At 44.6% G+C, this 26,125-nt stretch overlaps 1 protein-coding gene and 2 long non-coding RNA genes across 5 annotated transcripts; 1 reads left to right on the forward strand and 2 right to left on the reverse strand.

The window, feature by feature from the left end:
- Positions 1-288: 288 nt before the first annotated feature.
- LOC311019056 lies at positions 289-2,088 on the forward strand. The gene is made up of 2 exons (XR_014597782.1): positions 289-1,414; positions 1,491-2,088. It is a non-coding gene; the product is annotated as an uncharacterized lncRNA (long non-coding RNA).
- Positions 1,137-10,391, reverse strand: LOC311019034 (uncharacterized protein). Of its 3 annotated transcripts, none has more exons than XM_084018198.1 (15): positions 10,233-10,391; positions 9,072-9,277; positions 6,989-7,126; positions 6,717-6,855; positions 5,928-6,628; positions 5,182-5,876; positions 4,928-5,069; positions 4,699-4,842; positions 4,553-4,615; positions 3,973-4,031; positions 3,636-3,820; positions 3,147-3,547; positions 2,827-2,926; positions 2,503-2,713; positions 1,137-2,293 (listed from the first exon to the last, which is right to left on the reverse strand). In XM_084018198.1, the coding sequence occupies exons 1-15, from the start codon at positions 10,383-10,385 to the stop codon at positions 2,157-2,159; spliced, it is 3,474 nt and encodes a 1,157-aa protein (XP_083874324.1). In that variant the 5' UTR covers positions 10,386-10,391; the 3' UTR covers positions 1,137-2,156. The 3 variants fall into 3 exon arrangements, with proteins under 3 accessions (XP_083874324.1, XP_083874325.1, XP_083874323.1); XM_084018199.1 differs by having other exon boundaries at positions 5,182-5,402; positions 5,484-6,628; XM_084018197.1 differs by having other exon boundaries at positions 5,182-6,628.
- Positions 10,392-18,105: 7,714 nt separating this feature from the next.
- LOC311015021 lies at positions 18,106-18,548 on the reverse strand. Its single transcript, XR_014597316.1, has 3 exons — positions 18,499-18,548; positions 18,312-18,373; positions 18,106-18,219 (listed from the first exon to the last, which is right to left on the reverse strand). It is a non-coding gene; the product is annotated as an uncharacterized lncRNA (long non-coding RNA).
- Positions 18,549-26,125: the final 7,577 nt, after the last annotated feature.

Genomic DNA, 26,125 nt, shown 5'->3' on the forward strand with positions numbered 1-26,125 from the left:
TCACAATTAACAGAACAGTGACGCCATCTTGTGGTACATCAACGCAATGAGATTTGTATTCATAGTGCAGAATATATGTGCATGTGCAGAGGTGGGAAGTTACGAATACTTTCTTGCTGTATTTCAGTAGAATTTTTCTGTACTTTAACTTTTGTACTTTTCCTCCATACATTTTAAACAAATATCTGTACTTTCTACTCACGTTTTCAAAACAGGCTCGTTACTTTAGTTTTATTGCATTTAAGGGGAACAATCATTGTTTTATTCTTATTATTATGACGCCAGATTCATTTAGTCTGTAAAAAAAACAGCCAGGAGAAATGTCATTCATAGGTTTACTTGTTACTTTCTACATTGAGTACATTTCAGAACCGGTACTTTTACACTTGTACTTGAGTAAAGTCGTACTTCTGCTTGTATACAGACCGTCTATAACTGATAAGATGCCCAACAGGACTGGAAAAACATTATAATTATAACATTTTGACTATTTTTGTTCCAGAGCTGGGTAGAAATGTACTAGTCGCCCCCCTGGTGGCCATAAGATAGAATGCAAGTTCAAAGCACTTTGACTTCATTCGTAGTTCACAAGTTTTTTTTAATTTCAGTCATCTTGAAGGGGGAGCCATTGTGTGAGATTTCTGGCTCCGAGTCTGGAAAAAAACCTAATTTAGTGTAAACTGCCTATGGAATTATAACAAATGTATAAACCTGAACTTGACACTTGAACGGCCTCTTCATCTTCCAGGATCACATATCATCAACTGGCTTCCTGTTCGACTTTGAAGATTGGTTTTAAGGCAGATCTTCTCTGGAGCACCGGGCTCGGCCAATCAGATGCTCCTGGACGTCCCCAGAACAGCGGCGAGCCTTCGTGAACCTGAAGAAGAGCCTCCTCTTCTCTTTAGCATTTGAGCTTCATCGTCTGCTGCAGGTATTTTATTTTTATGTTTTTATCGTTGCATTTGTTTAACGCCACGTCGATGATCCCGGGATGTTGCCCTTCTATTAATGCTTATTCATAATTTTATTTCTATTATTCATAATAATACACCTTAATATTTGCTAATAACCAAACCTGCTTCTACCTGATCCCAGCATGGTGTCAGAGAAAACAAAAAGTCAAAACAGACCAATTATATGTCCAAGAATATATGTTTTTATTGATCCATTAAGCAAGCGTATACTAACTGGGTCCAGCTGTAAAGGGCTTTGTTGACAGTGGGCAGAGGAATGATTCTGATTGGGTAGAATAAAGTGAATTATATTGTTACATGTTACATGCATAAAAGTGGAAGCATTTGTAAAACTAAACGTGACCCAAAAGGAAAGAACACAAGAGAACAATCCGTCAGCAGCTGCAGGACTGGTTGATCCTCCCTACAGGGTTAGTTAAGAGAAAACTAGGCAGGAGGTCTGGGTGGAACAAAAAAGAGTCTACGTAGGGAGGAGGTCTGGGTGGAACAAAAAAGAGTCTACGTAGGCAGGAGGTCTGGGTGGAACAGTCAAAAAAGAGTCTACGTAGGGAGGAGGTCTGGGTGGAACAGTCAAAGAAGGGTCTACATAGGGAGGAGGTCTGGGTGGAACAGTTAAAAAAGAGTCTACATAGGGAGGAGGTCTGGGTGGAACAGTCAAAGAAGGGTCTACGTAGGCAGGAGGTCTGGGTGGAACAGTCAAAGAAGGGTCTACGTAGGGAAGAGGTCTGGGTGGAACAGTCAAAATGAGGTCTACGTAGGGAGGAGGTCTGGGTGGAATAGTTAAAAAGGAGTCTACGTAGGCAGGAGGTCTGGGTGGAACAGTCAAAGAAGGGTCTACGTAGGGAAGAGGTCTGGGTGGAACAGTCAAAAAGGAGTCTACGTAGGGAGGAGGTCTGGGTGGAACAGTCAAAAAGGAGTCTACGTAGGCAGGAGGTCTGGGTGGAACAGTCAAAGAAGGGACTACGTAGGGAAGAGGTCTGGGTGGAACAGTCAAAAAGGAGTCTACGTAGGGAGGAGGTCTGGGTGGAACAGTCAAAGAAGGGTCTACGTAGGGAGGAGGTCTGGGTGGAACAGTCAAAGAAGGGTCTACTTAGGGAGGAGGTCTGGGTGGTGGACTAGTCTGGTAGCTGAGAGTGGTTTAGTTGTGTGGGAAGATCATTTTGTAGGAGACAGAGTTGCTCAACTTTCAAAAGTGGGCAACGGTTGGTACGTGACCTTTGACACTTTGGCTTTGTACATGGCCACGGCACTGATCATGCCGACGGACGCCAGAAGACATCCAGCGATGAAAACCAGATTCAGGTTCAGGTGGACCACTAGGGGGAAAAGAGAGAAGCACCGTTTCAAAGTCTAACCATCTGTACGAACAGATTTACTTTATAAAGCAGCAGAAAACAGCAAACCGAGGCTGGTTCGTGGATCTAGAACTTCCAGACTCTTTCAATGGAAAGCCCATTTCTTGGATCCCTTTTACCCAAGTTAGGTATACCATTATCTTTTTTCTATTTGCTTCTTGTTTCCATACCTTGGCTTCCGGTGGTGTCCGCTGATCTCCGTAGGCGCAAGGGACCCTGGGAAACGAAGTGCACCGAAGTCTGAGTGGCGGCCTCTCTTTTTCGCCGGTGGTGGGGATGGCTAGACCCGGCTGCCCACGACGTGGAGTTGACGCATCCCTTCGAGCACCTGGTGCTGGGGTTCCCCGCTTCACACATCAGGACTGAGCAGCTGATGTAGACCTGCATGCATCACACACAAAATTTCCTTAGATGACAGTAAAACATGAGATACTGAGATACTCGTGGAAGCGTTGGACATGGAGACGTTAACCGTCCCTCGCTGCAGTCTTCACCTGGTCGTGCAAGCCGATGAACTTGAAGGCCTCCATGCTGAACTTGAACTGTTTGTTGTGGGAGGGGGAGTGGATTTCGAGGGTCGGGTCCACTTTACACCTGCTCAGAAAAACAGACAAACAAGCAGAAACATAAGAATGTATATTTTCAAATTAAAGTCAGAATTCTGACTTTAATAGACTTTGATTTTTAGAAAGAAACCCCTCAGATTAACCCTTTTCGGTACATAAGCACTAACTGGTCGATAGAGGGGGTAAAAAAAAGAAGAAAATCCACTGTCGTGCCCTCTGCGGCCACTAGGTGGTGCACTGACGCCTACCCCTCATTGATGATGGTGTAGGTCGGCCGGTAGTTGGGGTTGTCGTACGGCGCGGCTCTGCAGGACTCCACGAACAGCTCAGTGTTGTTGACTGAGGACGTGGCCTCGATCTGCATGTAGATCCGGCTCCCGATGTCGTACTCCAGAGGGTACGAGTTCGGGTCCATCATGGTCTGGAAGCTTCTGTTGGGGAAGAACTCAAACTCGTAGGTGAAGGTGCCGAAGCCGCGCTCCCACACCGTGACGTTCCTCCGGTGCGCCGTGAAGCCCAGCGTCACGTTGCCACGTTTGGGGTACTGGCAGTAGAACTGCAGCTCCAGCAGGTGCTTCCTGGTGATCAGGTCGTTGGCGTTGTCCGCCGTGGTGATTTTGTTCTTAAACATGAGGTTTTCGTCGTCTTCCTGCAGGGGGGGTTAAAGGTTGTGCGCTCAGCCCTCAGGACGCTAATGAAAAGCAACACAGTGTGGGTAGTGACACAAAGATGGCTACCTCGATCTGAGTGCCGCAGGCGTTGAGGGGCACGACGGCGAAGACGTGCGTGCTGTTAGAGCGGAGGTTGCAGGCGGTGTTGGTCGGGTCGCTGAGCCGCAAATGGTCCGCCTGGAGTCCAGAGAAAGAAGCTTTCTCCACCTCAACCGTCATCGTGGACTCACCGCAGATCACATGGGAGTTAACTGGATGTTTTCAAATGAAGCTTTATAATGAGCTATATCTTACTTCTCTTACTTCTGCTTTTGTGCTGGTTCTCTAAAGGTCCACCAGGCTCCCAGCCAATAGTTGGCGCTCTAACATAGCATTTACATGTTGGTGTTAAAGTCAGACTCACTTTGCGGCTTCCGGACGTCCACCAGAACACACCTCATCTCAGACTGATAGATGCCGGACCTGAAAAACATCCATCAACAATGACTTGAAGCCTGATTTGTCGAGTTAAAGTCATGAGTCGTGTGTTTGACTTCTAATTACGACAGATTTAACCCTGTTTTGACTTGAATCAAATGTAACCGCACCAACGACTCAAAGGACTAACGACTCACGTGACTAACAACATATCAACTCACTCACATCACTACTGATTAACGGGACCACTGAGTGACTAACGACTCACTTAAAAAACGGCACCTACGACTCCGATGACGAACATCTCAGGCGACTAACAACTCATATCTCACCTGAGTGATTAACCACTCAGGTGAGTAACGACTCAGATGACTAACGACTGATGACTAACGACTCAGGTGAGTAACGACTCGTACCACTACTGAGTGATTAACGAATCACGTCACCCACCGAGTGACTGAAAAGTTACGTGACTAAGAACACCAACGACTCACGTGACAGCGTTCCGACTTTTCATTCTCCAACACTCAGCCTTGTCGTTACGAGAAACATCTAATGTTACTCACCGTGAAGATGGGTTGGGTTGGTAATAGTGACCGTAATACCTGGACGGCGTGGTTACAACAAACCTGCAAAATGTGTTAAAATGTAAAGCCATGGTGTCACACACACACAGACACAGTAGTTCTATGAGGAGGAAGCCGAGGCTCACCCTTTGATTGCTTCAACAGCGAAGCAGATGTGGTAAAGGTCTCCCAGGTCGTCTGCGACGGGCGTCCACCGGATGACGAACTCGTCACGTGTGGTCCGGTGCTTGCTGATGTTCAGCGGGCCGCTCATGATGAGGTCATGTACTCTGCGTGACAACAAAGAGAGATTTCCCTCCTTATTGCCGATGTTGCGTCACTCACCAACTCACCAACACGTCGGTGATCACTTACGTGGCGTACGCAGCCCTCGCCTTGACTCTGATCACCACCTCCTTGTTGACCTCCGCTTGGAGACGGGCTCCATTTTCAGGCGTCGGCTGCACAAACTTTGGCAAGTAGAGTCCCTCCTGACACGATGGAGCAGGCGGGTCCACTGGGGTTAAAACAGAAAAAAGATGAATTTAAATTCCAAAGTGCGACAAGCAATCAATGCGTTGCCATGCATGAAAGCTTATTTGTTTACATTGATTGACCCACTGACTCACCGAGAAAAGAGAATTGCAGTGGTAGTTTACTGAGAGGAGGAGTGGTGGCGTGCAGGTGCCTCGTGGTGGCAGGGTACCGCAGATTGGTTGTAGAAGTAGTATATCTGTGGATGGTGAAATTAGCCCACCATGGGAATGTGGTTGTTGTGGCAACTGTGGTAGGTGCTGCAGTGGTTGTTCCTGTATGTAACCACCACCATGGGTATGTGGTTGGGGCTGCGGTGGTTGGGGCTGCGGTGGTTGGAGCTGCGGTGGTTGGAGCTGCGGTGGTTGGTGCTGTATATAACCACCACCATGGGTATGTGGTTGGGGCTGCGGTGGTTGGGGCTGCGGTGGTTGGGACTGCGGTGGTTGGGGCTGCGGTGGTTGGTGCTGCGGTGGTTGTTCCTGTATGTAACCACCACCATGGGTATGTGGTTGGGGCTGCGGTGGTTGGGGCTGCGGTGGTTGGTGCTGCAGTGGTTGTTCCTGTATATAACCACCACCATGGGTATGTGGTTGGTGCTGCTGTGGTTGGTGCTGCTGTGGTTGGGGCTGCGGTGGTTGGGACTGCGGTGGTTGGAGCTGCGGTGGTTGGAGCTGCGGTGGTTGGTGCTGTATATAACCACCACCATGGGTATGTGGTTGGGGCTGCGGTGGTTGGGGCTGCGGTGGTTGGGACTGCGGTGGTTGGGGCTGCGGTGGTTGGGGCTGCGGTGGTTGGTGCTGCGGTGGTTGTTCCTGTATGTAACCACCACCATGGGTATGTGGTTGGGGCTGCGGTGGTTGGGGCTGCGGTGGTTGGTGCTGCAGTGGTTGTTCCTGTATATAACCACCACCATGGGTATGTGGTTGGTGCTGCTGTGGTTGGTGCTGCTGTGGTTGGGGCTGCGGTGGTTGGGACTGCGGTGGTTGGGGCTGCGGTGGTTGGTGCTGCGGTGGTTGTTCCTGTATATAACCACCACCATGGGTATGTGGTTGGTGCTGCTGTGGTTGGTGCTGTATATAACCACCACCATGGGTATGTGGTTGGTGCTGCGGTGGTTGGAGCTGCGGTGGTTGGTGCTAACCACCACCATGGGTATGTGGTTGGTGCTGCGGTGGTTGGAGCTGCGGTGGTTGGTGCTGCAGTGGTGATTGGTGCTGTATATAACCACCACCATGGGATTGTGGTTGTTACTGCGCCAGAGGTTGGTGCTGCCAGTGTGGTTGGGGGTGCATGTGTACCTGCAGTTGTGGTTGGGTATGTAGTAAACCTGGCTGTGGTTGGAGCTGCGGTGGTTGGTGCATATGTGTGTGTTGCGAACACAGCTCTCTTTCTCCTCAGAACCAGTGGAGCCCTCGGGGATCGGGATCCATCAGTGTAGGCCAGAGTGATGGGCCTTTGCGGGAAGTCCTCCAGCACCAACTCAAATCCATAAACTCTGGAGTTGACGGTGGCGTAGCGGTACTGTAGCGTGCATGAGCCCTAACAAGGTGAACGTTTTGTGGTTAAAGTGAGACAAAGCATCCTATCTGTACCGGTTTTGTACATTTATTTAGATTTTCCAACTCACCTGATCTAAGACGAAGCCTGCTGGCTGGTTACACGAGCTGCACTCCACGTTTCTGACACTTCCATATCGGCATCGAACTCTGTCGCCATCAGGATCAAAGGACGTCAGCTTGTACGTCCGTGGGCAGTTCTGGGGAACTCTTAAATAGACACATTAATGCACAAATTAGCGTGCACATCTGGATAGCTTGCACATCTGGGCGGCTGCACAAATGCAGTAGAACAGCGAATGATTACACTTCAGCCAAGCCGTCTCCTGCAGGGAGGACTCACCGTAGGAAAGGCAGAATGGCGATGTCTGGTGATCTGTTGGGTTTTCCAGTGTCGGATCTCGATCCCAAATCCACTAAAGTCCGTAGTCTCCAATTGCTGACCGAGTTACGCGTTGGGATCCAACAGCAGCTAGCTGACCTGGTATGTGTGCGAAGGACACTCTTGAGCTACTGCATGTTATTTTAATGATGAGCAGAATGACAACAAACATTATCCACGATTCCAACTGGATGACTTGAAAAGTGGCATTAACGTAACATTAATCTGACTTAACGTGTGGCATTAATGTGACTTAACGTGGCATTAACGTGGCATTAATCTGATTTAACGTGTGGCATTAATGTGACCTTAACGTGACTTAACGTGGCATTAACGTAACATTAATCTGATTTAACGTGTGGCATTAATGTGACCTTAACGTGACTTAACGTGGCATTAACGTAACATTAATCTGATTTAACGTGGCATTAATGTGACCTTAACGTGACTTAACGTGGCATTAACGTAACATTAATCTGATTTAACGTGTGGCATTAATGTGACCTTAACGTGACTTAACGTGGCATTAACGTAACATTAATCTGATTTAACGTGTGGCATTAATGTGACCTTAACGTGACTTAACGTGGCATTAACGTAACATTAATCTGATTTAACGTGTGGCATTAATGTGACATTAACGTGACTTAACGTGGCATTAACGTGGCATAATCTGAGTTAACGTGGCATTAACGTAACATTAATCTGATTTAACGTGTGGCATTAATGTGACATTAACGTGACTTAACGTGGCATTAACGTGGCATTAATCTGATTTAACGTGTGGCATTAATGTGACCTTAACATGACTTAACGTGTGGCATTAATGTGACATTAACGTGACTTAACGTGAAATTAATCTGATTTAACGTGGCATTAACGTGGCATTAATGTGACTTAATGTGGCGTTAACGTGATTTAACGTGGCATTAATCTGGCTTAACGTGACATTAATGTGGCCTTAACGTAGCATTAATGTGACCTTAACATTAACATGGCATTAACGTGACTTAACGTGGCATTAATGTGACTTAATGTGACTAAATGTGGCATTAACGTGACTTAACGTAGCATTAATGTGACTTAATGTGGCATTAACGTGACTTAACGTAGCATTAATGTGACTTAATGTGGCATTAACGTGACTTAACGTAGCATTAATGTGACTTAATGTGGCATTAACGTGACTTAACGTAGCATTAATGTGACTTAATGTGGCATTAATGTGACTTAATGTGGCATTAACGTGACTTAACGTAGCATTAATGTGACTTAATGTGACTTAATGTGGCATTAACGTGACTTAACGTAGCATTAATGTGACTTAATGTGGCATTAACGTGACTTAACGTAGCATTAATGTGACTTAATGTGGCATTAACGTGACTTAACGTAGCATTAATGTGACTTAATGTGGCATTAACGTGACTTAACGTAGCATTAATGTGACTTAATGTGGCATTAACGTGACTTAACGTAGCATTAATGTGACTTAATGTGGCATTAACGTGACTTAACGTAGCATTAATGTGACTTAATGTGGCATTAACGTGACTTAACGTAGCATTAATGTGACTTAATGTGGCATTAATGTGACTTAACGTGGCATTAATGTGACTTAATGTGGCATTAACGTGACTTAACGTAGCATTAATGTGACTTAATGTGGCATTAACGTGACTTAACGTAGCATTAATGTGACTTAATGTGGCATTAATGTGACTTAACGTGGCATTAATGTGACTTAATGTGGCATTAATGTGACTTAACGTGGCATTAATGTGACTTAATGTGGTATTAATGTGACTTAGCGTGGCATTAATGTGACTTAATGTGGCATTAACGTGACTTAACGTAGCATTAATGTGACTTAATGTGACTTAATGTGGCATTAACGTGACTTAACGTAGCATTAATGTGACTTAATGTGGCATTAATGTGACTTAGCGTGGCATTAATGTGACTTAATGTGGCATTAATGTGACTTAGCGTGGCATTAATGTGACTTAACGTGGCATTAATGTGGCATTAACGTAAAGCTCACCTCATTTGAAAAGGTTTGTCACTCGGGACGTCTCTTGTAGTGACTGTTTCGGTTTCACACCATTCCCTGGTGTACTGTGGTGAATTGGTGCTCCGGTCCAGCGTTCCCCTCTGGATTCTATGGTGGCGGCCACAGTTGCCCTGGTAACAAGACCAGTGATGGCTGTACTGGCACCCATTATAGGTTCCCCTGTTGCGAATGGCCACCTGGAAAAAAGATTATTACAGTTAAAAGACGGTGTGACGGAAGAAGGGTTTCATCTTGAACCGTGATAAATAATAATCATGCCACATGTCTGAGAAGTTGCACGTTCCTGGATGAATTATGGTAAAGAAAACAGGATTTAAAACCACAATAATAATAATAATAATAATAATAATAATAATAACAACCGCTGGGATCAACTCCAGCCCTCATACATTCAATTCTTACTCCAAAGAGAGAAATGTGGATGCACCGCTTTAAAATTTGACATCACGTTATAAAGACATGCAGCATGACAGCAACATCAGGAGGAGTTTTACTGCTTCAGAAAGGAAGATAATCATCAATAAAGCATCAACAAATAATAATAATAATGATAATAATGTATTTTAATCAATGTACTTAAATCTGCTTTCAAAAGACTGAAAAATAATAGCAAAAACAGTAACTGAAATAAGTGTTAAATTCATAGAATAATCAGAGAAAGCAAACCTCAAATAAGAGCAATGATAACAATAATAACAATAACACCAATAATAATAATTACACCAATAATAATTAGAATAAGACCAATAATGATAATATTAATAATAATAATTACACCAATAATAATAATTAGAATAAGACCAATAATGATAATATTAATAATAATAATTACACCAATAATAATTAGAATAAGACCAATAATGATAATATTAATAATAATAATTACACCAATAATAATAATTAGAATAAGACCAATAATGATAATAGTAATAATAATAATTACACCAATAATTATTATTATAATGCAAAACAACACAAATAATACAATTAGTAATTAAAAAGATTATAATCCAAATATAATAAAATAAAATGATAATAATAATAATAAAAATGGATTTCCCACAATATGACAAATCCCAGGGGAGATAAATGGTCTTTAATGCATCAAACATCAAAAGTGGCATCTCTCACCCGGAATGTTCCATCAGGGTTTCTTCCTTTGTAGGTGAAGGTGGCGGTTCCCCCAAAGTGATGCGATGCAGACGCCAACGAGACCAGGACCAGCTGAACCAGGAGGACTGATGTGGAAGCCATGATGCCCCCAAACTCAACCACCTGCAGCATCTCTCTCTATATATATATGTGTGTGTGTGTGTGTGTGTGTGTGCAGTTATAGGCCGGCCCGGAGGCGGTGGCAGCGGCGGTCCTGCCAAGTCTCACGGTATGCCCGGTATGTTTGAGAATAAGCTCCAAACCGGTTCCACAGCATTTTCGACGTCTCCAAAAAGCGTGATAATGAAACCCAACACGACAAAGAGAACACTATTGTGTACGCAGTGGTTGTTTTTACACTACATTTAAATAGATCAAATGTTTTGCAGTCATAAATATGCTCAAATTATTTTTAGTTTCCCTTTATCCAGTTTGCAAAATTGTTCACCACGCTGTCGCAACATCAATCAAATGGTATTCAGCAGCAGCAATTTGGCAATAAACCTGCCTCCTGCAATAACCAGATTTTCTACTTCTAGTGATATTGTTTAGTCGGAAGCAAAGACGTCACTAGGATTTAAAGACTTTGGTAGTACTTTGTAGTACTGTATTAGAACTACAACCAGTGAAGAAGTCGAGTAACAAGTTAAAAGCAAACAGACATGGTCTTCTTCCATTGTCTTCTGTTGAACAAGACTGTCCTGTTAACTTTTAGACACATTAAAAGGGACGTTCCTATTTAAAATGAATGTGGCAGGACGGTCAGAGTGGCGGCCATTTTGATGCGTAGCATTGCCATCGTGACCATTGTAGCAGGACGCTTCTGTAAAGTAAAGTGAACTCACTCACTGAGGGTTTTTTTGTTTTTTTCAGCAACGACCATCACTGGAGTCGTAACGTTGCCCGAGCCTAGCTAACTAGCCTAACTCAGGCTAGATAGCTAACTCAGGAGGGTTACCATGTAACCAGTGTGGCATTAAAGAATGGTGGAATTAGCAAGATAACTTAGCTTACTAGCAATCAGCTGGTTCATTGGCCAGCTTGCTAATTCCACCATTATTTAATGCTACACTGGTAACCCTCCGCTTTCCGTCATTTGCCTGTGTTAAATTTGACTCATTTGGGGGCGGGCTAGTTAGCTAGCTAGCTTGTTCCATGCTACAGTAACAGAACATAAAAAGTGCCACACGAACTGCTGGGCTTGGTCTACGTTACTTAAACACGTAGCTGGACCTTGCCATTCATGACAGACCTTTCAATTAGCGTATGCTAATCGCTAATCACTATACATCTCCTGGCTCCAGAGCAGTCCAAATTCAAAAGAAAAAAATCAATTGCACTAGCCGGGTTTCAACCAGTAGGGGGCCGTCACTATGTATATTTATATCACAACAGCCCAATTCAGCGGACGCATCCTTCGGACGATGTGTGGCGTCGGAAGACGGCGAAGGCTGAACTGTTTTTGTCTGGTCTACAGACGACCAACCAGGAGCGAGAAAGAGCCTAGAACATGTAGCTAACGTTGTATGATTACTTGTTTTTTATTGTACGTCATGATGGATCCGTCAGTTGGATCTGAGTCAGTCAACAACATCTGCTCAACACACACACATACATTAGTTTCCAGGTGGTTTAACTACTCTTCACCTCCTTTGACCGGCTGTGTGGGCGTTTCCCTCCTTACTCAGCTGAGGTCAGAAGGTCATGCCTGTGTCGAGGCAGCGTTTACCGGCAGGAACCGAGTTAAGTTTCACATTCGACGTACGTCGCTTTACCACTCGTGTTAATCATTCCCGTCAGCATTCTTCTGTTTTCGCTCGCTTTGTCTTCGACACAAATGGTTTCACATTCTGGGTAATCCTGAGATTACTGAGATTACCTTTAATCCTCCCTGTATTCCCCCGTACTGCTTTCATTTAAGTCTGTTTCTTCATATTTTATTTGTTTTTGCTCAGTTTTGTATATTTGTTATTATTTAAAGGTGCCTTTCTGAACAATTAGGGTCATATATAAATATATAGTCCCTGTAAATGAGGGAAACCTCAGTGACCAACGAGTTAAAATAAAGGTTTAAATAATTATATAATCCAAGACTTCCTCATTGTAATTGTTGCGTGACAATAAGGAACTTGAACACCTGTGCGTGTCCTTTTATTATTGTTTTTATTGGATCAATCACAGGGATTTGCGTGCCCGTGGTTTCAGGTAACAAACTTGTGCAAAACACACAAATGTTGATCAAGATTAACCTTCAAGGAAGTATGCGAGGACAAAATGCCACTTAGTCCATCGAGCGTGTCGGCGATCGAGTGTCTGTGTGCGTGGAACAGAAGCTGTGAGAAACCGATGGGATTATGTAGATGTTGGCGAGGCCGAGCCCGAACAGGACTACCATTCAGACATCCATCTAATAATCTAGATTCTCTTATCTTTACTGATGCGCTGACGAAGTAGAAAAAAACAGTTTTTCTACATTTTTTAATTTGTTGTATTTTGTCAGAAACAAAATGAATAATTTAATATTAAATACAGACAAAATGTGTAACAGGAAATATACCGACAATAAAAGAAGATGAATCCGACTGTCACAGGTAAAAAATCTGAATTTAATGAGGGTAAACTTGTTTAGTGAGCAGACAAACCAACGGTTAATCAGCAGCGATCTCAAGGCAGGAACAATGGCATCAATGAAACGATGAAGATGATGCTGTTAGTCGGAAACAAAAGTAAAAGTGTTTCTTAAAAACAACAAACCCAGTGATGTGGTCCCAGTAGCTGCCTGGTAGCCTCGCCTACGTTTGGATTATTGATAAAAAACTGAGGCGATGACAGACGACTGTCCACCTTGTTTTCACCTGCGGACTGATGTCCATGGGCGTCGCCACCATATATGGAGGTCGGGACCCCCCCACCTTTTAAAAATAAGTTGGACCCCCCCACATGCCACTATGTGATATACACTGTGCAAAAGCTTGTTTTGTTCTGTAGTCAGTTGTATAACTACTATTGCAAAGGCATTATAAGAAATATCAGTATAACAGTGATAGGCCTGTTTAACTCTCAGTTTCATTTCTAGGAGACATTAGATAGGGAAGAGACATCTTCTAAAAGCATGTTCGAATGCACCAGAATGTGGGAAGTTGCATCTACTTGCAGGACAGGACCCCCCCCCCCCCCCCACACACACACACACACACACACACACATATGAAATGCTGCTGACGCTCCTGCTGATGTCGACAAACTCACTGATATATTCAGTATTTTCTATACATATTCAGCAGTCAAATCCATTTTTAAAGAGAAAGAGTGAAGAAAATACATTTTGATTCTTCATATATCTGACGAGGGACGTGGCTAGGATTTAGGATTTACTGTCATGTTTTAGACACATTAAAGGTGCTATTGACAACATTGATAACATCCAGCCACTAGATCCCCCCCCCCTTCCGTAGCATTCACGTCACACAGCTGTTGCTCAAAGCGCCTGCGCCCTCAACAGGTTGCCAGTTCGTTGCACAACCTGCGTTTTCATGGTGGAGTGGCACTCAGACAGACAGGCCACGTTTACACGTAGCAGGGTCATTAGAGAAACATTATACATTATATATATTATATGTTTCGACACGACAACACAAATCGGCGTCATCAGAAATCTCTTTTTAGAAATAATCGTCTTCTGTGATAAAAACGGGTTTTCATGTAAATGAGAGGCCGAACCGCGTGGAAGTATCTGCGTTTCCCGTCGTGTAAACGGGTCAGGTCACGTGATGAAGTTTTCGGGGTATGAATTCATTTTGTAGCTGTACATTTGGGTTGTGACTTGTGACATTTCACGAGAAATGATACTTGGAACACATGAGGGTACTGTAGTTGATGGCTGCCCCGTCAGCGTATCTTTACATTTTATTCACATTGCGTGTATTCAAACATTTTCCAAATAAGGGCACTCCCCACAGTATTTATGTTCGTGCATCACTGCACTTGACTTCATGGTCTAATTGTAGTCATTTCATTTTGCAGATACCTTTTTTATCCTTCTTCTGGCAAAGAAAAAGGCCCAAAGCCTGAAGTGGCAGCCATCTTGAATCCGGCCCACAGGAAGTGGGAGGAGCCACCAGCAGAGGGAGGAGAGGGGAGTCTGGACTCTTTGTAATCATTTTGATTCTTAGTGGTGGACTTGAACTAGTCCATTTGGTGTATCACCCCTTTGTGTTCATTTAAAGAATGATGTTTTACGTTCAAGCCTCACTTCCTTTATTTGTTTATTTACAGTCATTAATATTTACAGTCATTAATATTTACAGTCATTACGTTTTGTTCCCTGTTCTTCTGCTTTGGTCTTTTGTAAAAACATTTTTAAGCTTTATTAAAGACAGTTGTCCGTCCTGTTGCTGCTCCCTCCCTCGCAGCTGGATATGCTCTTCGTAATACACAAAACATGGAAATCTCTCCTCTGTCTATCTCCACTTTTGAAATAAAATAAAGGTGTAAAATGGCCCAAAATAAAGACGTTTTGTGTGTTTAAGTGTTTTTTTAAAACTTGAAGATGTTTTTAAACTGGGTTTTCATTAAACTGGCTAACGACTTCAGACTTTTAACATCAGACTTATTGGAGAATAAAAAAATAATTTTCATAGCATCATATCCATCCAACAGCCGAAGCCATACACACACACATACTACATTTTACTACTATTCTTACAAAAAATGTTGTACTACTGTACTGTGATATATTCTTATATTCTTATAAATATGATCTTATATATTATCTACGTTTTTTGTAATAGTTTTTCCCTTGAAACATAACTCCGAGTGCAGTTTATTTGCCTCACAGTGTAATTTTATAGGAGATGGTTTTTGTTGAGATAAACTGAACAGAAGCATCTGAAGCACAAACAGCTACAAACAAACACAGAGACGTTTCAACTTCAAGTTGATATAAAGTGACTCTAAAATGTTTCCCTTAAACCCCTAAAAGTAATACTTCACCCAAACACACTTCATGTCATCTCAATCTATAAAATGAACTTTGTTCATTGTTTCACATTCTGGACAACGATCCTAACCAGCTCTTTTAAACCTCCTGGGTTCGGGGTTGACTCTAGCAGCAGACACTGTGTTCTCAGCATCACGGTGGACCAACGTCTCCGTCTTCAGTCCGTCTGGAAGCTCGGCAGCATTTCGTATTTAGCTTTGGACCTCCTCACTCGGTAGATCACGGCACCGCAGGCCACGAGGCAGACGCCGACGAAGACCAGGTTCAGGCCCAGATTCAGGCTCAGACCAAGATCAGGTGCTGAAATGGAAGATGCATTCATGTGCGGTTTGGTACGTAGAACGCCGTCGTTTGATGCTCAGGGTGCGAGAATGTGTTGGTTACACTGAGGGTCTGTTTGTGCACACTCACCACCGTCAGAAGGTTCAACCAGGCGCAAAGGTCCCTGGGAAATTAAGTGGCTGGAAGTCTGGCCCGCGGCAGCCCTTCTGACACGGTGGATCCCCGAGTTGGACCTCATGCACCCCTGAGAGCACCTGGTCCCGGAAACGCCAACCTCACACAGGAGGACCGAGCAGGTGATGTAGACCTGCAGTCGCAGAGAGTAAAAATTAGACAGTGTGGTCTGATTGTGACATACTAGTTATACTACGAAAAATACTCTGCGTTTATAAAACGTAATCGTACCTCTGCATGAGCACCGATGAACTCAAACGCCTCCATTCCAAATCTGAACTGAGACCTGGCGCTCGGGTAGATCTGCACCGTCTGGTCCCTGGCACATCTGTGACATAATGCAGATAAAAGGGTTTGTAACAGGAAATAGTACAAGTAAAAGACTCTTTTACAGTTCGTAAAGAACCATTTTGTAAGTTAACACGAATCACCAGCTACCACGGTCACGCGTTAAACTGAAACATCTGTTGCTCAGAAACAGTCGTGATCCTGGTCTGGATTCTGCAGATCTTGAGTCGTTGTTGGAATATCCATGATATGGATTCTGACAACTGAACACGTGACAAACCAGACATTTACAGGTTTTAATTCAACAGTTGTTTCTCGATTGCTAAACGATGGCGGGCACAGCTACATGCATAAAACTCACCTGAGCTAAACATCACATCTTCCTCCTGCCTTTGGGCTAATTGTAAAAATATATTTTACAGTAAAAACAAAGGTTCTGGCCCTGTGATAGACTGGCGTCCTGTCCAGGGTGAACCCCCCCTTCGCCCAATGACAGCTGGGATCAGCTCCAGCCCCCCCGCGACCCTGAATACAGGATAAGCGGTAGACGATGGATGGATGGATGGATGGATGGATGGATGGAACAAAGGTTCTGGAATGGAGTTTCACACCAAAGCCTTTTCGGTGAGCGTGCCTACCCGTGTTCGATGATGGTGTAGCCGATGCGAGAGTTGGGGTTGTCGTACGGCGTCGCCCTGCAGGACTCCACGAACAGCTGCGTGTCGGGGATGGAGGTGGTCGCCTCGATCTGCATGAACATCATCTGCTTGAGGTCCACCTCCACCGGGTAAGTGCTGGCGTTCACCTGCCTCCTGAAACGTTGGCTCTCGAAGAACTCAAACTGGAAGGTGAACGTGCCGAAGCCCTTCTCCTTGAAGGCATACGGGTTCTTGTGCCTGAACTCCAGTGTCAGGTTGGTTCGCTTCGGGTAGACGCAGGAGAAGAGGATCTCGACGTCGTGCTGCCGGGAAATGATTTGACTCAGGTCTGCGGAGGTGATCTTATTCTGGAAGGTGATGTCGTCTTCGCCCTCCTGAAGACGAAAGAGAAGCACATTTGGAAAGGAAGTTAGATACAGGTTTAACACAGACAGACTTGTTAGATTCAAGAAGGACATCTTGTATTTAAGAAATATTCCAGTAACTAAAACACACTGATGAATGAAGCCTTTAGTAGTGAGTGTGCAGCGAGGCAGTTTTAGTGGTAAAAGTCCAGGCATTTTGAGGGCCGGTTTGGAGCCAGTGCCTTATGCTGAACCAGTTCTTGGAGTTTCAACAGCTAAAGAACCAGCTCTTGGCCAGGAAAACTGATCCCGAACTAAGTCTTGGGGCTGGGGGGGCAGGGTTATTGTGACCAACAAGACCAACCAAAATGTTGTTACTGCCATTTTAAAAACAGAGCTTGTGGAAAGCAGTGGTAGGAGTAGGAGACAAACTGTCTCCGAGGAGGACGGTCCTCAGGCAGAAGTACAAGTACAAGTACAACATAAACTCGAGGGAGCCTCGAGAACAAAACTCGTGTTTGAGGGGATACCCAGGGTGATTTCTGGGGGGAACGTGGCTCTGTGGGCTCTGTGGGCTCTGTAGACGGTGGAAAAGCTAACAGGTTCTGAGAAGGTGCGACCCAGGACCAGTACTAGAACTAAGTTTGGAGTTGGTCAAAAAGGGATAAGAGATCACTTAGATTTGAATCTGATGGCATTGAGCTGAACATCTGCATGAAGAGGTGGTTGATGGTCCACTAGAAAGGCCTTTGCCATCTGAATGGCTCTAATTTGTGGTTTTGTATCGCTTGGTTGCAACTGAGAGACTTTCCTTCGTTTTAAATTTGTGCTGAGCGACACAAGAAAAAGTGGGAAATTTAGTTTGTTTTGTAACCGTTCACAGTTTTAGTTTTAGTTTTCAGTGTACATCAAAGCCGCGTTGTCTCCAGCAACAACAATAAAAGGAAATGTCAATACGCTGCTGCCTCCGGTGGTTGTTTGTTTTTAATGTATTTTAGTGTGTGTGCTGCGTTGTGATCGTGCAGGCCGTACCTCCACGACGGTTCCACACATGTTCAGCGGCACGACGGCCACCAGGTGGGTCGCGTTGGAGCGCGTCGACAGGTTGCAGGAAGCGTCACCGAAGTCGTTCAGGTGCAGGTTGTCCTCGTTGCGTCTGAGGAGGTAGGACTTCTCCACTTCCACCGTTATCGTCGTCTCGTTGCACGTCACGGTCGTCTCTGAACACGTGGTCGGGTTAAAGGTCATCCGTTCACGTCATATGTAATCATACTGTACGTTTCCTGTAATGTCTATCGTGTTATCGACTCACCGTAGTGTCCAACGTCAACGATCACGCAGCGAAGCTCTGATTGGTAGACGCGATGTGAAGATCTGGAATGAGACATAAGACGGGAGATCAGAAACGGTTTAGATGACGATGTTAACCGCCTTACTGGGGAGGTTCTGACGTGGAAATTACACAAAGTGAAAAAAAAAGTTTCTCATTTAAAACTCACCTTTCTCTCGCTTCTGAAATAAAGCAAATGGGAAAATGATCATTCAATGCATTTTCTGCCGGCGTCCATTTGATGACATATTCTTCTGTGGAGATTCTCTGCTTTGAAATGCCTTTTGGCCCGGTGACGATCAGGCCCACAATCCTGCGACAGAGACAAACGCTGTCTTAACTCTGAAATAGGGAACGTTGCAAACACAACCGCGTAATAAAACCTTGTGAAAAGTGCAATATTCACACCAAAATGAATTTTCTAATGTAACATTTCCTTACGTGGCGTATTGTGCTCTGGATTTGACTTTGATTTCAAGGGTATTGTTGACAAACGCTGGAAGGTTCACTCCATTGCTCGGAGTCGGTGACAGGAAAATGGGAAAGTAATCCCCATCGAGGCATGAAGGGGCATCGTAGGAGTCGACTGGAAAATCAGGGGAGAGAATTACTGAGAAACTTCCTGCAAGGTTGATTTACAAATCAGTGTAGGTTATACAAATATATATATAATCACCACCGTACCAAAAACACTAAACTGCAGAGGAAGCTTGCTTAAAGCAGCTATGGTTGGCGCAGCCATGGTTGGAGCTACGGTGGTTGTTGGATATGTGGTTGTTGGATATGTGGTTGTTGGATATGTGGTTGTTGGATATGTGGTTGTTGGATATGTGGTTGTTGGATATGTAGTTGTTGGATATGTGGTTGTTGGATATGTAGTTGTTGGATATGTGGTTGTTGGATATGTGGTTGTTGGATATGTGGTTGTTGGATATGTGGTTGTTGGATATGTAGTTGTTGGATATGTGGTTGTTGGATATGTAGTTGTTGGATATGTGGTTGTTGGATATGTGGTTGTTGGATATGTAGTTGTTGGATATGTGGTTGTTGGATATGTGGTTGTTGGATATGTGGTTGTTGGATATGTAGTTGTTGGATATGTAGTTGTTGGATATGTGGTTGTTGGATATGTGGTTGTTGGATATGTGGTTGTTGGATATGTGGTTGTTGGATATGTGGTTGTTGGATATGTAGTTGTTGGATATGTAGTTGTTGGATATGTAGTTGTTGGATATGTGGTTGTTGGATATGTGGTTGTTGGATATGTGGTTGTTGGATATGTGGTTGTTGGATATGTAGTTGTTGGATATGTAGTTGTTGGATATGTGGTTGTTGGATATGTGGTTGTTGGATATGTGGTTGGTGCAGCTGTGGTTGGTGCAGCCGTGGTTGGTGCAGCCGTGGTTGGTGCAGCCGTGGTTGGTGCAGCCGTGGTTGGGCTGATCTGACGTTTACGCCTCCTCAGTGAATGGGGATGCTTTACTGTGTACGACCCATCAGAGTAGGACAGCCAAATGGGTTTGTTGGGAAAGTCCTCCACCACCAGTTCAATGGGAAGGTATCCATTTACATTATTGTATCTATACACCAGGGAGCAGGAACTCTGACAGAAAGGAAACATACGTTCATCACACAAGGCTGCACTACTTCACAGGCTCAGGTGTTCATATTTGGGTGACTTCTTACCTGATCCAAAGAGAAACCGCCGGACTGCCCACACAGGCCACACTCGTATGTGCTTGAGCTCGTTGGAATCCTGCATCTGACGCGGTCGCCATCGGGGTCAAACGCGGTCAGGTTGAACGATCGTGGGCAGTTCCTTGTTACCCTGCAACACGTCAATCAACTGAATGAGGAACAGTCTGTTGGCTATCTACATTTACATTTACATTTACATTAAGGTCATTTAGCAGATGCTTTTGTCCAAAGCGACTAACAATAAGTACATTTGTCATAAGAAGGAAACAAAGAAACCACAACGTATCATTGCCGATAAAGTAAGAGCTAAAAATAGAACAAGTGTTAGGTCCTCATCTGACTAAAGTAGTACTTCAAGAGCAACAGTGCTACGATCAGAGTGCTATAGGTCAGGTTTTTTTTTTTTTTTTTTTTGGGGGGGGGGGGGGGGGCGCGTCGAGGGAGGGTGTTAGTGGGTCATGCTATGCTATATGACACAATGCAACTCTGTCTTTGACTGACGCCACACATTATAAGACATTGAACATTGTTAAAACTGCAATTTAATGTTTGAATCATACATTTATTGTTCACCCAGCTGGTTCAGGCATGTGTTTTTAAATGTACCCATCAGTGTGACACAACCAACTAGCAGCCAATCGAAACACAGAGGAGGGTCGTTACCTGACGAGAGGCAGCGTGGTGGTGATGGGAGATCTGTTTGATCGACCCGTATCAGATCGGGTTCCCAGGTCCACATGTGCCATCATTCTCCAGGGAGTGAATCGGCCCCTGAAGTTTTCTGCCCAGAAGCCCTGGCCGTAGTATCTATTGATGTGGGCGGGGTATCTGTACGAAGAAATATCTGAACAATGAGGACAAATGTAGCAGCATTTTTAACACTTTGTGTTCCAGTTTCTCTTTCTGAATGCTTTGAAACTATCAGCTATTTTTAAAAAGATTTTACAAAAACTTCCACCAAACCTAAAAATGAGACATCGTCTGCAAACTCTTTTAGAAAATTGTGTTTTTGCATCAATGCAGTAACACAAACCATCATTAGAGGTACATGAAGCATCGACTACACACTGATAGTAGGAATGAAAACACACACACATACATATCCAGTGCATAGGAGTGCAGTAGCATGCAACAATTATGCATAATTCCTTTGGATGCTTTATAGAGATTGAGTTGGATTTTGCTCCAGAGATCTGACCTGATCCCGAAGGGGAGGTTGTGGTCCAGCGTCAGTTCTGTCACCGTTTCGTAGTGGCACCAGCCAAAATTGAAGGAATAACTGGAAACAGCCGCGTAGGTCATCCCGGTCTGGGTCCCACAGTTGCCATAGAAACACAGATAGGGGTTCCATTGGCAGTAGCTGGTGCCCTGCTTGTTGTGAAGCTCCACCTGTGAAGAGTTACGCAGCGATTACTTCCCTGGAAAGCAACTTTCAAGCCGGCAAAAGTAAGAAAGAGTTGAGCGTCTCATTCAACGAGCAAATTTTGAATTGAGGTTCATCTCTTGGTGACCAGGAGGAGGGACCCAGCATTTTGATTCAATTGGATTATTTGTAGGGTTTTGAGAATGTGGACATTTTCCCCAAAGCGTAACTTACCTTATAGGTCCCGTTGGGATTCTGCCCTTTTGGGGTGAAGGTCAGCGATCCGCCAAAAAACCTGTAATAGTGCGAGTACCTGCTAGAGTACTGTGAAGATGCAGCTGAGGCCGTGAGCAGCAGATGCAGCAGCGTCACCATGAGAGAAGCCATCTTGCCGAGTGCACCGTCTTCAGCGCCTCCTGCAACTTAAATACTCTACGACGAGGAAACGCTCTTTTAATTCTCGGAATTATCCAAGCTATTTACATACATTGCCAATTTTATAATTAGCCTATCTAATTAATGTGCCACTTTTAGATGCGCTGCAGTCTATCACTGTTAAAGAGCAGTGAAGCAATGATTACAACTTCAAAAGCATCGAGAGCTAAAGCAACACTTACCAATGAAGAGGAATCTGTTTTTGCAGCGTATGCTCTTTTGTGTGGACTCTAATTCTAATGTCAGCAGCCCACACCGCTCATATACAATACAATACCTCAACATTGATGACATTCAGGGTGAATATACGGGTATGATTTGGTGTCTCCAGTGGGAAGCTCTTTGGCTGCAACGTAGAGGACCAGCCCTATAACTGGCTCTGTGGCTGAGTAAGTTAGTATGTAACTGACTGATCAAATTGCAACCATTGGTCAGTCGAGTGACGTAGACCTACAACGTCACCAACCAGATGAGGAGGTAAAGACAGGCGGAAATCCCAAACTCCCTGCAGGGGTTTGATTCGGCTCCTCTTGAGTTAAGGCCTCCGTACAAAAACACGTTTCCCATGAAGAGGGCTTTAGCCTTCATAAAGCACTGATCTGCATTGTAGCCAAGCAATAATAATAAATCAATCAATAAGGAATGAAGAAGTTACATTTACTGGAACCAACTGGCTCTGGAACACCGCAACACCACTCCCTCTATTCATCTGCAGGCCTCGCTGAAATTGTTTCCAACTCAGTCACATTGTTTTGATCATCAGTTACATCATATGTTCGCTGGCAGGTGGTAAAACATGCACCCATCTTCATCACCACTTTCCTTCTAAACGAACAAGATCTGTCAGGGCGAGGACGAGGAGGGAGGACCCAGACGCAGGACAAGCAGTTTTTAAAAGGCTTTATTCAAAATCAAAACAAAAGACAGAGGTGGAAAAAAACTAACTCTAAAAAATAAACTAACACTATAAACAAAAATCACTCACTGGGAGGAAAACATGACTTCAACATAAACTGCAACATCCATCCATCCATCCATTGTCTACCGCTTATCCTGTATTCAGGGTCACGGGGGGCTGGAGCCGATCCCAGCTGTCATTGGGTGAAGGCAGGGTTCACCTGGACAGGTAACCAGTCTATCACAGGGAGACATGTAGAGACAGACAGGTAACCAGTCTATCACAGGGAGACATGTAGAGACAGACAGGTAACCAGTCTATCACAGGGAGACATGTAGAGACAGACAGGTAACCAGTCTATCACAGGGAGACATGTAGAGACAGACAGGTAACCAGTCTATCACAGGGAGACATGTAGAGACAGACAGGTAACCAGTCTATCACAGGGGGACATGTAGAGACAGACAGGTAACCAGTCTATCACAGGGCTGACATGTAGAGACAGACAGGTAACCAGTCTATCACAGGGAGACATGTAGAGACAGACAGGTAACCAGTCTATCACAGGGAGACATGTAGAGACAGACAGGTAACCAGTCTATCACAGGGAGACATGTAGAGACAGACAGGTAACCAGTCTATCACAGGGGGACATGTAGAGACAGACAGGTAACCAGTCTATCACAGGGGGACATGTAGAGACAGACAGGTAACCAGTCTATCACAGGGAGACATGTAGAGACAGACAGGTAACCAGTCTATCACAGGGAGACATGTAGAGACAGACAGGTAACCAGTCTATCACAGGGAGACATGTAGAAACAGACAGGTAACCAGTCTATCACAGGGCTGACATGTAGAGACAGACAGGTAACCAGTCTATCACAGGGGGACATGTAGAGACAGACAGGTAACCAGTCTATCACAGGGAGACATGTAGAGACAGACAGGTAACCAGTCTATCACAGGGGGACATGTAGAGACAGACAGGTAACCAGTCTATCACAGGGGGACATGTAGAGACAGACAGGTAACCAGTCTATCACAGGGAGACATGTAGAGACAGACAGGTAACCAGTCTATCACAGGGCTGACATGTAGAGACAGACAGGTAACCAGTCTATCACAGGGGGACATGTAGAGACAGACAGGTAACCAGTCTATCACAGGGAGACATGTAGAGACAGACAGGTAACCAGTCTATCACAGGGGGACATGTAGAGACAGACAGGTAACCAGTCTATCACAGGGGGACATGTAGAGACAGACAGGTAACCAGTCTATCACAGGGGGACATGTAGAGACAGACAGGTAACCAGTCTATCACAGGGAGACATGTAGAGACAGACAGGTAACCAGTCTATCACAGGGAGACATGTAGAGACAGACAGGTAACCAGTCTATCACAGGGCTGACATGTAGAGACAGACAGGTAACCAGTCTATCACAGGGGGACATGTAGAGACAGACAGGTAACCAGTCTATCACAGGGAGACATGTAGAGACAGACAGGTAACCAGTCTATCACAGGGAGACATGTAGAGACAGACAGGTAACCAGTCTATCACAGGGAGACATGTAGAGACAAACAACCATTCACGCTCACATTCACACCTACGGGACATTTAGAGTCAGCAATTAACCTATCCCCATCCTGCATGTCTTTGGACTGTGGGAGGAAGCCGGAGAACCCGGAGAGAACCCACGCTTACACGGGGAGAACATGCAAACTCCACACAGAAGGGGCCCGAATTTGACCCCGACCCGGGAATCGAACCCAGGACCCTCTTGCTGTGAGGCGCCAGTGCTACCCACTACACCACCGTGCACAAAATGAAACATGCCAATTTTTCTAAGCGGATAACAAGGATAACTATATAGTATGGCGGAATAACAACTGGAAGCACTTCGACGTCGGCGCAGTAATATCATCACTCCGCTCCCCCTCTTACTTCCGTCAATAGAACCTATGTGACCTGCACGCCGTCGCCTGCACTACCTGTAGTAGTTTGTGCACAGTTGAGGAAGCATCAGGTTGTAGTAAGATAGTTTGTGAACAATCAAACATCATGGCTATAACGTGCATCGTACAGGGTTGTGAAAACAAGCAGAAGGTATATAGTCCCGTCATGTTTTGAGTGATGATATTACTGCGTCGACGTCGAAGTGCTTCCAGTTGTTATTCCGCCATACTATATAGTTATCCTTGTTATCCGCTTAGAACAATTGGCATGCTTCATTTTGTGTAACCAAACTTGGGTCGTGTAACTACTCACGTAACCGTATTTAAATAGGGACAACGTGGAAGTGCTTGGTCGCTTCTAACTTCACCCCCCTTTGGATCCTAAGGAATATACTGGGACAAGCTACATGCTAGCAAATTAGCGCTGCGCGGAGTGTGCGCAAGAGCCATTGAGTGCACGCACAGAGGAGAGGGAGGTATGTATCACCTCGTCTAAGATCAGAGCAGAACATAGTTCAGTATGGAAATGCGGTGGTGTTTTCCTTTAAATACACAGAGGGATAATGGGCAACAGGTGACAACAATCAGGGATCAGGGATGACATCAGACCAGGGAACACATGGAGGAAGGGCAAGTGACCTGAAACGAGAGGGGAGTTATTTTCAAAATAAAACAGGAAATGACAAGACAAAAACCCAAGACGAGACATTACCTCACCGCCGTGACAAGATCATCTAAAAGCTTAAAGTCGATCTTATACCATTCTAGCTCGTTTGAGGTGCAGTGTGTCGTAGTGGAGCCATCTAGTGGTGATATCGCAGACTTGGAAAACCAACTGAAACTTCTCCCATGTGCCAATCGTGCAGGAGAACAATGGTGGCCGGTGAGTGGGTGTGAAAATGTTTACACTTTCTCTTCAGTGTGAAGATATAAACGGCTCATTCTAAGGCAACGAAAACACAACGATTTAACGACGTAATTATCAAAGACTGCATTGTAGTCAAGCAATTATAATCAATCAATCAACAAGAAAGTGAGCGGGAAGGAAGTCATTATTTACACGGCTTGCTGGGGTTAATCCATTCCTTATGCTGATGTGTGGTGCATCTTTATTTTGACTGTGATTACATTTACATTTAGGTCATTTAGCAGACGCGACTTACAATAAGTACATTTATCAAAAGAAGGAAACAAAGAAACCACAACGTATCATTGCCGATAAAGTAAGAGCTAAAAGTAGAACAAGTGTTAGATCCTCATCTGAGTAAACTAGTACCTTAAGAGCAACAGGAGGGTGTTAGTGGGTCATGCTATGTAGAGTCGAGGTGAAGTCTTGAGCCTTTTTCGGAAAATGGCAAATGACTCTGCTGTCCTGACATTAGTCGGGAGTTCGTTCCACCACTGAGGACCAGAACAGAGAAGAGTCTGGACTTTGCTGA

This window comes from Eutrigla gurnardus, assembly GCF_963514095.1.
Source record: "Eutrigla gurnardus genome assembly, chromosome: 1".
In the NCBI taxonomy this organism is placed as follows: Eukaryota; Metazoa; Chordata; class Actinopteri; order Perciformes; family Triglidae; genus Eutrigla; species Eutrigla gurnardus.

Coding starts and splice junctions, on each gene's coding strand:
- LOC311019034 (XM_084018197.1), bottom strand. CDS start 10,385: ATGCTGCAGGTGGTTGAGTTTGGGGGCATCATGGCTTCCACATCAGTC. Junction 4,032..4,552: donor CAACCCAACCCATCTTCACG/GTGAGTAACATT, acceptor GATGTTTTTCAG/GTCCGGCATCTATCAGTCTG. Junction 3,548..3,635: donor CCTGCGGCACTCAGATCGAG/GTAGCCATCTTT, acceptor CCCCCCCTGCAG/GAAGACGACGAAAACCTCAT.